The sequence below is a fragment of the Alosa sapidissima genome, chromosome 14 (assembly GCF_018492685.1).
Source record: "Alosa sapidissima isolate fAloSap1 chromosome 14, fAloSap1.pri, whole genome shotgun sequence".
NCBI lineage: Eukaryota > Metazoa > Chordata > Actinopteri > Clupeiformes > Clupeidae > Alosa > Alosa sapidissima.
The window spans coordinates 5,560,394-5,572,591 of NC_055970.1; the positions used below are offsets into that span (position 1 = coordinate 5,560,394).

The 12,198-nt window shown below is 41.6% G+C and overlaps 1 protein-coding gene across 1 annotated transcript; it reads left to right on the forward strand.

Moving 5' to 3' along the window:
- Positions 1 to 1,545: 1,545 nt before the first annotated feature.
- On the forward strand, positions 1,546 to 11,911 carry LOC121681466 (GTPase HRas-like). Its single transcript, XM_042061214.1, has 6 exons — positions 1,546 to 1,862; positions 5,057 to 5,181; positions 5,424 to 5,602; positions 5,845 to 6,004; positions 8,322 to 8,445; positions 9,072 to 11,911. The coding sequence occupies exons 2-5, from the start codon at positions 5,071 to 5,073 to the stop codon at positions 8,439 to 8,441; spliced, it is 570 nt and encodes a 189-aa protein (XP_041917148.1). The 5' UTR covers positions 1,546 to 1,862; positions 5,057 to 5,070; the 3' UTR covers positions 8,442 to 8,445; positions 9,072 to 11,911.
- Positions 11,912 to 12,198: the final 287 nt, after the last annotated feature.

The window sequence follows — 12,198 nt, forward strand, 5'->3', positions numbered from 1 at the left end:
GAGTACTTTTTACTATATAGTGCGCTCATTTTACTAAATAATGCACTCATTTTACTAAATTGTGCACAATTATTAAAACAAGCACTCACCCCTGGGGATCAATAAAGTATCTATCTATCTATCTATCTATCTAAATTGAGCACAATCTAAATGAGACCACAATTTAGTAAGATGTGTGCACAATTCAGTAAAACTAGCACATTCTTTCGATACACAAAAAAAATCTTGCAGACACACCTCCCGGGGGTCTGTTCCATATAATTAAGAAGCAGCTGATTATACTTTATCTACATTTTCCCTTTCTATCACAGAACAGCTTTACATTAGCCTGACGAGCCAGACCCACATTAAAATGTAGGGTCTGGGCACTCACCGTTCGCAGTGCTCAGTCCGAGGGGCGGGATAATCGGTTGTCTTTCAAATTTCCTCTGCACGCAGTCCCATGGTTTCCCACCAGCGGAGCTAGTTGGCTAGTTCAAACTTTTGCCAACTTAATAAAAGCTTAACTCGTGTCACACTGTTCGCCAACAGCAACATTATCTTATTTGTTTTCAAGTAGCAGGGATTTCAAGCCAAACCGTTGCAACTCTGCCATCAATCATTATGTTAAGCCCGCCTAACAACTCTATACATGATTTGATTGGCCTGATAGAAGTTTAATTTTTCGAGCTCACAAGCCAACGGAGAGTTGCTAGACTAGCCCCGCTAGGGTGCGTCTAGATTTCTAGGCTAGCTTTACATTTCACAGTGAGACTTTCTCGCTCGATGGTGTTTTAAACCCCCACCGTCGACTTCAAAGCAACGCTGTGACTGTCGACTTCAAGGCAACTAACCCTTACCTTAACCCTAACCCTTGCCTAACCCTAGTGCCTTTAATGCAGCGCTGCCTAGAAGATGACGTTGGGGCCTGAAAACACCAAAAGGCGACTTTCTCTCCAGGCCATTTGTTTCGCATGTCCCAGTATTTGTTTTTTACCCATGTGTTATATAAGTGGTGTCTTGTAATCAGGAATGAATGCCAGGATGCACTGTTTCAGATGAACAGGGCAGGTCATGCCCTGTATTTAAAACAAAGGTTGTATGGGACTTCACCCACTGGACAACTCTAATGCAAATGTGTGTGTCTGCCTGCCTGGCTACTTTTTAAGAATGTACTGAACCTTGGGATACCCCCTATTCTGGTCTTCCTATGTAGTTAGTATCGTTTATGGTATTTTCTCCCCTGGCATTCCCTGGAGTGGTAGAAAGTGGTCCTCAACAACTTAAGTATGTCAACTATTGCATTACCTACTGTATCAATGGTATACCCCATTTCCACTGCAGAATAGTCTAGACAGTAGTTAATTCTATGACATTTGAATTTGTCACTTTTAGATAAACTCCTCTAAATATAATTGATTGTTTCTAATTGATTTAATATGGTCGCATTTGTGAATAATGTATTCTCAAAGTCGTAGGCAGAAAGACAGTATAGTCACGGGCCTGTGCGCCACACTTTCACTGTTGATGAGTTTGGGCGTGGGCTGCGGTTACGCGCTCACTCCCGCCTTCCCCTGCGCGCGGCACATTGTTCACTGCATTCTACTCTGACCTCACCGGGAGCTTTGCCTTCTCGCCAGCGCCGTTCGACTCACGGGTTGCAAGCTACCGTTTAGAAATGACGGCAATAGCACGACTGAAAACGGCGAAAAGCACGTACTGTAAATAGTAAGAGAAATAATTACTATTACGGCGTTGCCCAGTATGCGCTAGAAAGAGCGCAACTCGGACCGAACGATTGACTATATTCTCCCGGTAATCATTGATCTCCGAGGGAACTCATCACGTTCTGTCCTCGAGGACATCGACGGCGTCGTGTTTTTGTAAGTATTGTTAAACGTTTTGTCGTTTTCATTAAAACGTGTCTGTCGGGTTATATTATATGCCATCATTTTCCATTTGGAACAACATAAGGCTACATAGTGAACTTACGGTTTGATCATTGGTTTATGGATGCTACCAAAGCCAGTACACCCCCTCCAAATCACAGTAGCATGTTACCATTTGACACTTAACGGTTGCTATATGTTTTTGTCCCAAGTAGCAGTTTGGGAACTTGTGTAGGACTACGTTTGTCTCCCACGTCTCGTTTAATTCATAGGTGCTTTGTGTATTCCAACCAGGAACATTTCTTTCCCTATTGAAGCCACATAATATACGTGCTCGTGGGGGGGTGGTTGGTCAAATGATGTCATTACAGTTCCATTGACGTGTGGGGTGAGCTTTGCAATAGTATTGTCTGGTTTGTTTAGGTGGGTATAGATGTTTGTACTAAGAGTTTTATATACATTACGTTTTTTAAAAAAAGTACAGGCCAGAGCGAGATGTTTGGCATCTGGCCTCGCCTTCCTGTTGCTTGTGTTTAGCTGCAGGGGTGACGCCCCGTAACAGGCCGACTAAACATTGTAGCACTCCACTGTTGAAACAACAATCTTGTCAGTGTGTATGTCTATGCATGTAGCCTAGGTCTAGAACTGCTACCGAAAAAGTATGTTTTTTTTCCTTCAGTAGGACAGTGTAGAGTTCGCTGCACAAATCAAAATCTACCCGCTTAGGGAAGCGTGTTTCGAAAATGTTTGTTCGTGACCCTAATAATAAGCTTGGAATGGCGACGGATCGTAGATTTGTCAATAGACCACTGTCATTTCAGTTAGGTAATTGAATCTACAGATCTACAAGCGCACAGAATTCCCTGTCAGAGGCCACTCCCAGCCCAGAACCTAGTCTGCACAGCTACAACCATGCAAACAGATAGCCTACACCAGAATGCTTATTTATTTATTACGCTTGTTTGAATGCTTAGTGAGTTTTCAAAATATCTCCACGCTGAATAGAATAAGACCCAAAGGCCTCTCTCCTTGAGATTGAAATGATAACTTGTGGTTGAAGGATGATAATTTCTTACAGTGATATTTTTTATACAGTGCATGCTTACTGTATAATCAACTCTGTGTGTGTGTGTGCGTGAGTGTGTGTTTTGTTTGTGTGTGTTTTGTTCTTGTGTGTGTTTTGTTTGTAAGTGTAACTGAATGTTCAAAATGCATCAAACCTATGAGGTCACAGTACAGAGAAAGCCCTACTGTAGTTTGATTTTTAAACGATCAGGGGATGGTGAAGTGATGTTAGCTAGCTGGCTTTTCTCCCTTTGAAATTGACATTTCTAGACATAAACATGCAAATGATACATTTCTTTCTTTCCATAAGGTTAGCATCTTTTCTTGGGTCATGACATGTCCCATAACCATGGCTAATTTTGACCAGTAGATGTGAACACATGATACAAACAGTAATCAACCCAGCTAGAATGTGGGTACAAAGGTGATCAAACGTGGGACAGTGGGGCCTTCAGTATTTTGTGTACATGGTGGTAGGTTTGTCTACATATAGCCAGATAAATGTTGAAAGCTGAGTGTTGCGGCTGTAAATGTATTGTGTTTGACTGACCATGCAGCTTAGCACTTCACCTGCCTGAGCCCAAACCTGCAACTTGCAGGACCCTTGGATTGGGAGGTGAGCGTGCTGCAGGGAGCAGGGAGCTAAAACCCTTGCATACTTGCGTCTCTTACTAGCAGGTCTCTTTAGACATCAGGATGGAGATCTACTTAACATATTGTACATACCACTACACTATCATACCTGCTGGCAACTGCTACACTATCTAATCTTTTAGGGATGTATCTGTGTGCATGTGAACTTGCCGCATTCAGACCTTATGTTTCTGTGCAGTGATTGCGGTCCGGACATGATGTTTCATGTGGGTATGTGTGGGTGTTAGGGATGTTGGGATTGCTTGTTGTTTAAAGTAAAAAAACAAATAGGGTTTGGATTAGCATCTTTCTGTAGCACATGTATTGTTTTACTTGCCAGACTCAAGGTACAATGAGCCAGTCCTAGTTAGAAATGTGATGATATAAGCTGGTAGTAGTAGGGGATGTGGATATTCCTGTCCCCAGAATATTTTCACAGGTTGAATTGTCTGGACATAAGAGGGAATGGTTGTGTTCATGTAAGTTTCAAATACATTGATGATTAACTAACGTCTAGGAATAGTACCCATTTTCCATTGACCTCAGCAGCAAGTTCTGTCTGTTTTGTTGGTTTGTTTGATCTGTATTGTGTGATCCCAGTAAACAGACATGCCATTCCAAAACAGAATCAACAGAATCTCACAAATCTGTGGGGCCCCATAACACACCCAGTGACCATATGGAACTATACATGTGGCAAATGTATACCCAATTGTGACCCTTTGTGTATGTGAAAGAAACTCAAGTTCCTATTGTCACCGGCACTGTTTTCCACTTCTGTTCATTATTGGGAGTGCTAGCTTCAGCAAGGGAGCAAAGGAAAACCCTGTGGAGGTGTGTGGGTGGCCTCCTCTCGGCTGCTCAAAGAGCTTGTTTTGTGTCATCTGTGCGTCACTCCATTCGAATTGCTTCATTTTGTCGTAGCAACAGCAGCAAAGGTGAGCAGTTGCCAAGGACAGTCAAGGAAGTGGTGGCAAAGGCAGTGTGGAACAGAACGTTTGCGTCAGCACAACGTTGTGCAATGTTCCACGGCCTTTTTTTGTGGGTGTACGTTTTGTTTTGTGCTCTGTTATGGATCGCCCTCCCAGTTGCAGATTGATAAATGACGCCCTTGAGCTGAACCTAAGCTGTTCTCAATTGTACACAACTGCTAAGAATTTTGCTTAATCATTCCAAAAGAAAGATGTGACTATATCTACACTTGGGCAGCTGTGCCTAGCATACTGACTTTTTGCTTAGCACTTCAAGTGTAATTATATACAGTAACGTTTGTGAAAGCATCCCATGGTCATTATTTTTTGGCACAGTGATCTCTAAACCAGCTTTAAACCGAGTGACTTCTTCAAAAAATCCTTTGTTTACCATATAATTATTCTTTTTTTTAAATCAAAGTTGTTACCTGGAACATTAGGGGTTTTCCCAGCTTCCCAGCAACCCTCAGGCTCAAATAATCATTGTCTCTCATTTCTTTTTCACTCTTTCCTTCACAGCTGCTGTTGAGAGTATGACTGAATATAAGTTGGTGGTGGTGGGTGCTGGTGGTGTAGGCAAAAGTGCACTTACCATTCAGCTCATTCAGAACCACTTTGTGGATGAATATGATCCCACTATTGAGGTAAGTCCATCTCATTTGGTCTAGTTGTCTAATATTTTTGATAGCTTGACTTGGGGGATTCTCTGTGATATATCAGATAAATAATGATGATGCAATTAATGAAAATAAATACAATAATACATACAATTTCACCAACTCTCAGGTTCTCTGTAAAAATCTTTGTAATTGGCCATTCACTTATCTTAGAATATCAGTAAGTGAGGAATATTTATACATGTGTGGGACCTTACCTGTTTTGACAGGACTCCTACAGGAAGCAGGTGGTGATTGACGGGGAGACATGTCTGCTGGACATTCTGGACACTGCAGGTCAGGAGGAGTACAGCGCTATGAGGGACCAGTACATGAGGACCGGCGAGGGCTTTCTCTGTGTGTTCGCCATCAACAACACCAAGTCTTTTGAGGACATCCACCAGTACAGGTGGGACAAGTGTGGGACAAGTGTGAATACTCTGGGTTAGGGAGGGGTGTGAGGTCCGAGCCTATAACAGTTCTGGTCAGGACTGGACAACTTATTGGAAGCAAAAATCTAATATCTAAGGAAATTAGATGAGGTTAATCTACACTGTTTAATAAACTTTGATTGTTCTTTTAATTGAGTTTCACCAAAGATCTGAATAATAACTATTTACGTGTGTTGTGTGTGCGTGTGTGTGCATGCAGGGAGCAGATCAAACGGGTGAAAGATTCGGATGATGTGCCCATGGTGCTCGTGGGCAACAAGTGTGACCTGCCGGCACGCACAGTGGACACGCGTCAGGCCCAGGAGCTCGCCCGCAGCTATGGCATCCCTTACATCGAGACCTCTGCCAAGACCCGACAGGTATGCCACGCCCACACCCTCTACTGCCAACACAGACAAGTTTGGTTTGCATATTGAAGGAGTGGATTGAGAATATGCTCTGTGGCCAGGGGTTGGACAATGCATTGAGTGTGTGTGGCATTATGCAATTAACCTGGTTTTACCAGACCTATTGACTTTATGTCACTATTTGTATTAGTGTTCGCTCTGCCACCAGGATGGCGAACCAATTAATGGCCACAGGGGGCCAAGTGCGATAATGTTGCAGTATAGCATTCATTTGTAAATTTAACAATGAGCTAGAAGCATACAAAGAACACCAACAAACATTGACAAGCTGAAGTCGGAGCAAGAATAGTGTGTAAATATACATTTGCAGTATGCCCAAAGATCCTTGATTACTAGCTTTAACCCTCTCTGGTATGCCTGCATGGTTTGCAAAAGGCTAAGTGGATAGTAAGAAGTAGGAATCCCATTCTGGTCGATGCCTATTGGTTCAAGTTAACCCAAAGACTACACCCATATAGGATGCACCTATTGGAAGCAATCTCCAATAGAGAGGGTCCGGACCATTTTCACAAAGTGGATGGGTTTGAAGAAACCAGGCTATCATTTTGAATAGCCTATATAGTAAAATTAATTATTTTTCAATGTCATTTTATATACAGTGGGGAGAATAAGTATTTGAACCCATGCTAAAGTTGACTAAAATGCTCATTGGGTTCAATGCAAATCAAACCAGCTAATAGGCTAACTGAAAAACACACCATGCCAATCTCTAGGTGTGGTGAAGGGTATGTGATGATGTGGGGCTATTTTAATTCCAAAGGCCAAGGGAACTTTATCAGGATGCATAGTATCCTGGATCCATGAAATAAGTGGCCTTTAAAAATAAAAAATCTGCCTGCCTCTATGGGAATTAAGTATAAGTATATATACTTTTTTGATCCCGTGAGGGAAATTTGGTCTCTGCATTTAACCCAATCGGTGAATTAGTGAAACACAAACAGCACACAGTGAACACACAGTGAGGTGAAGCACACACTAATACTGGCGCAGTGAGCTGCCAGCTTCAACGGCGGCGCTCGGGGAGCAGTGAGGGGTTAGGTGCCTTGCTCAAGAGCACTTCAGCCGCGGCCCACTGGTCGGGGCTGGAACCGGCAACCCTCCGGTTACAAGTCCAGAGTGCTAACCAGTGGGCCACGGCTGCCCACAAGTAATTTAACAAAGGGGTCAAATACTTATTGCCCCTGTAATTTAAGGAAGAACATTTATTTATTTACGATACATTCTTCATTCACTAAGAAAATTGGTGTCCTTAAAGGTTGGATTTTTACTATTTGTTTTACCGGTAATTAAGGCATTAAGATCAATTTCTAACAGATGTTTTTTATATTTTTCTTTTCAGTCAACTTTAGCATGGGTTCAAATACTTATTCTCCCCACTGTATGTTGTGCCATAACATATGAATCTTAAGACCCCCCCCCCCCCCCCCCCCACACACACACACACACCCCAGATCAAGGACAAATGTGCAATTATTCACTAAATGTATGGTTACGGTGTCAGTTATATTTCCATAGGATTTTATGTCTGTGAGTCTGTCTGGATTGGTTAGTGGAATAATGGTTTGGTGTGTGGAATGAGGAAGGTGGAATGCACTCTACACCTTGGTATGAGGGGTGTGTTCTGCATAAACCAGTTTTATGTCCTGCGTCGTATGTTCCATATGCTAACTCAACAGAGGTACTATGTAAGGGATAATGTATAGAACGCCGGTCATTATTGGGAAAATAAGTCCCGACAGGGCGAACCGGACCCCGCGGCGCGCAGCGTTCTACTTGCCTTGTGAAGAGCCGTGTAATAAATGTTTTTATTCACAATGCTAGTAGAACTCTCCATTGACTTGAATGGGATTTCCCAACGTTCTACGGTAAAATAAATATGTGTAATTATCGTTGATACATATAATTACCGCTGTCAATGGCAAAGGGTTTTGTGCTCTTATTCAGGTCTTTCATATCACTCTGTAAGTAGTCCAGTTAGTTCTTGCAATGGAACTTCATTCAAAAGTGAAAGCAGACAGTTGATCAGCTGTATTCTAAAGAACGTTTGATTCAAGTTCAGCGAACTATTTGTTACTCGGCAAAAGCCACGACAAAACGGTAACAAATAAATGTAAAGAGACGTATCATGTGGAGTATATTTTTTTGTTTTGGCAAGTAGCCGTATAATAAGCGTGATAATGTATGGAACGTAGGTCATTATCGGTAAAATAAGTCCCTTCAGGGAAAAGCAGGCAAGCAAGGGAATTGAAAGTGTGTTTGTGTTGTGCAGGGAGTGGAAGATGCCTTCTACACTCTGGTGAGAGAGATCAGGCAGCACAAACTGAGGAAGCTCAACCCACCTGATGACAACGGACAGGACTGCTTTAAGTGTCGCTGTGTATTGTCATGACCAGGTGAGTAGTTATAAAGAGTGTGTTAAGTCGCAATTAAAGGTGCTCTAAGCGATGTTACGCGGTTTCTAAACTGACATTTTTTTGTCACATAGCCTACAGCAAATATCAGGTAGCTTACGACCAGTTTATGGAAATATCCCTGCATGAATTGCACTTGTAGGCCTAAACAACTTTTACACCTAGTTGGAACAGACAATAGGCGCATTCCCACCGATGGGATTTTTGCAGTTCCTATAACATAATAGCCTGGAGATTCCAGACCCAAATCTGAAAGATTAAGGGTCTGGCTACGAATAATGTAATGGCCCAATTCGAGGGGTGGCACCAAGCACGCATTTGAAAATTTCACTGCACGCAATTGGATAACACTATACGACTGTCATCTGTTTAGCTCGCCTCTAGCCCGCCTATATCAGATACACAGATATGATTGGTTCCCCGCGATGCAAGGGGCAAAAGTTACGTGCATCATTACTCGTAGCCAGAGTCTCTCGCTGAGCATTTCCACAATGCCCTGTGCCAATTCTTGTGACAATAATTCAGACACGCTGGGGGGGAGGGGGTGGGAGCTATGCATCAGTAGACATTTGTGTGGAACGAGCCTCATAGACCACCTCTCTCTGCAGCCATCATGGACCCCCGCGGACCAGAGTTTGGGAGCAGAGTGGCTGGATGGACCTCACATTCCGCGCCTCCGGTGACATACTGTGGGAGAGGGGGGAAGCTTTTCGGCGTCACGCACAGACGCCTGCAAGTCTGAGTTTGAGTCCACTCGCCGGAGGCTCCCACTGCCTTCAGTGTTGGCCTTGATAGGACAGCAAAGACTGACGCACGGGATTCAGGCCTAAACCACTGTAGTCTCATCACTGGGCTGGCCATGGCTGAGCCACAGAATACAACACTCTTATTCGATTTGATTTTATTTGAGGTGGACTTGTAGATGGGAAGTCAACGGTTTGTTGTTTGCCTTTATTTTTTATTTTATTTTTTATTTAATTGTATTTGGAAGGAGATGGTCACACTCTGCCACTGAGGATGATTGATCTACAGTGTAATAATGACCAGCTGCTTCAGAGGAGATTGTGGGTGTGCGTGTGACTGTGTGACTTTGTGTGCGTGTGTGTGCATGCGTGCCTGTGAGGACCAAGGGCCCACAGGTCTCTCTCCCACACACTAGAGCATTATCCCTAAAAACAAGACATGCGGTGATTGTTAATATGCAGTGAGTTAAATGTAAGTCTCAGTGCAATAGTATTTCTTTTTTTATTCTTAACAAATTCAAGGTACAGTGAGTAGTTAAAAAAACATGATTTGTTGTTGTCTGTACACAATGCCTTGTGAGAAATGTATTGAAATGACGTCACAAAAAGCCTGCAGAGACTGATTGCCATCTTGGAAGACTTCTTCTAATGGGTGAAATAGAAGAGTGTGAGTCTTTTTGGCACACTGACCACCCATCATCACACACTACTCCCAGAAATCACACAATGCACTGAAAGGCTGGTTATCGGAATAATTGGTTTACTAATACTGGAATCTAATTATTATGAGGAACTTTTATCACCATCTAGGCATTGCTGGTTTTCTTTTTTACGAGTGCCTGAGTTGAGACCTTGACACATGTTCAGTCCCCTTGTAGGGACATTTATGGCTACATGAGGAGGGACTGTCATGTTGGGCAGAATCTAGTAAAGGTTTTCTGATGTTCTCAGCCATCACTGTGCTATGCATAGGCTCAGGATGAATGTGGATAATGTGTGACTTCATTGACATACAGACCTGACAGTGACTGTATGGATACTTTTAATAGTGGAGGAGTGTTAGATGTACTGTGTGTTTCTTGGTGTTATGAGTGTCAGGTGTCACTTACTGCTCTCCATCACTGAAGCACTAACCATCTCCAATTTTAAAAAATGACAAGACAGAAAGATTTGCTTGGATTGAAAGAATAAAATGTTTCTTTTGGTGTTTTTGATTGTTGGTAGTGCTACCCTTTGGAAATTCTCTCTTTCTCTGTCTCTCCTGCAGGGCAGCCCAGAAAAGTCATGGCTGCTTTTTGTTGGATTTCACTTTGTCTGCAAAGCTCACTAGCGTGCCATGAATTGAGAAGTGGCTGATACAATGTCTATTATTATGATGATTATTATGATGATTATTATTATAATGCTATCTAGGTTTTTTTGTGGTGCCGGTACTGGCTAACATCCTGTTATATGGACATTTTCAAAGTAGTCAGTTTTCAGGGATGGGTTTATTGTTACACAGAGGACTATGTAATGGGAGACAGCGGAGTGTCTATCTAATGCCATTAAATAGCACGAACCTTTAAAAATGACAACATTTTACAGAAATTAGGAACTGTCATTTCTATGTGTGCTCTGTGATGGTAGAACAAGGTGATTCCTTTTTAGGGTAAATTAGCAAAACCAGAAATTAACCTGTGTCCACAGTTTCTCAGATATGCCAACATTTGCTTATTGTCAAAATAGGGGTTTGTCTTCAAATCTCATTGTTTAGACAACCATGAGACCAGATTATTGACTTCTTTACCTCCAAATCTAGTATCTTGGTATAATTCTGTATGTTGTGTATGTTGTGTGTGTGTGTGCGCATGTGTGACATTTCTTGAGTTCTTCCTTGTTAAGGCAGGTTCCCTGTATTATTTTGATTCAGTGAGGATGGCCATTGTGAACCCATTGTACTTCCTCCTGCCCAAACAACAAACCACCTATTTGAAATTAGATTTTTTAAATGTATTTTATTATTATTATTTTACTTTTTTTTGTCTGAACTAAATCAGCCACCTCTGATCATAAGATGTACAAATAGCATTTAGTATATTGGATAGTATCTGGATAAAGCTTTCCAATACAATTATTTTTTTATTGCTTGTTTTTATTTCTTATAATCCTTATCTTTGAATTCTAAATTACTTAAAGAACACGTTTCCGACCAGGTACACCATGCATTTTTAGAAACATTCATTGTGTACCATCAAGTTCAATAGTCATTTAGGTTTAGCATGATTTCAAAATCAGATGAGATTCGACTTGTGATAAAATTAAGAAATATATATGTATTGTACCTCTATAAAACAGAAAACTGCAGATTCTTAACTGTGAGTGTATTGGTTAAATGTGAATATGTTCCTCTGTGTTTTTAATATTGTATCTACATCATCATGAAATTGATACTTGAGTGCTTTTTTATTACTTTAACCAAATGTTTGATTGCTTTAAGGATCTGTCAATGAAACACTTTGTTATCTTTCTTACCCATCTCTAAGAAATGTGTTTGCTTTATTTTGTGCCAGCTCTAAAAAAAAAACGTTGAACTTTATTTTTATTCTATTTTTTTGAGGTTGGAAAAAAATGACCCACTACCTACTACTGTATCTGCTGCTATGATCATCTGCCTCTACCCCTGAGTGGAGACCAGAATAAAAGGATGTAACTTTAACACTTAACCTCATGTACCTGCTGTTTATTTTGTACGAACACTAGTAACGGAGTAGGAAAAAGTACAAGATTTGACTATGTGAATAAAGGCACATCCACATGCATGCACAGAGAAACACAAAGAACACAAAGAAAAAGTTGGTTAGTGAGGTGAGTGGGTTGTTACAGATCTGTAACCCATTCCCTTACAGTAGGCCTATCCACGTTGGAAAAAGGGAACAGTGGCCTTTTTATGAATTTGAAAAGAAAAGATAAATCCTGTATAAGTCCTATATATTGTCTGCCTGGTGACCCT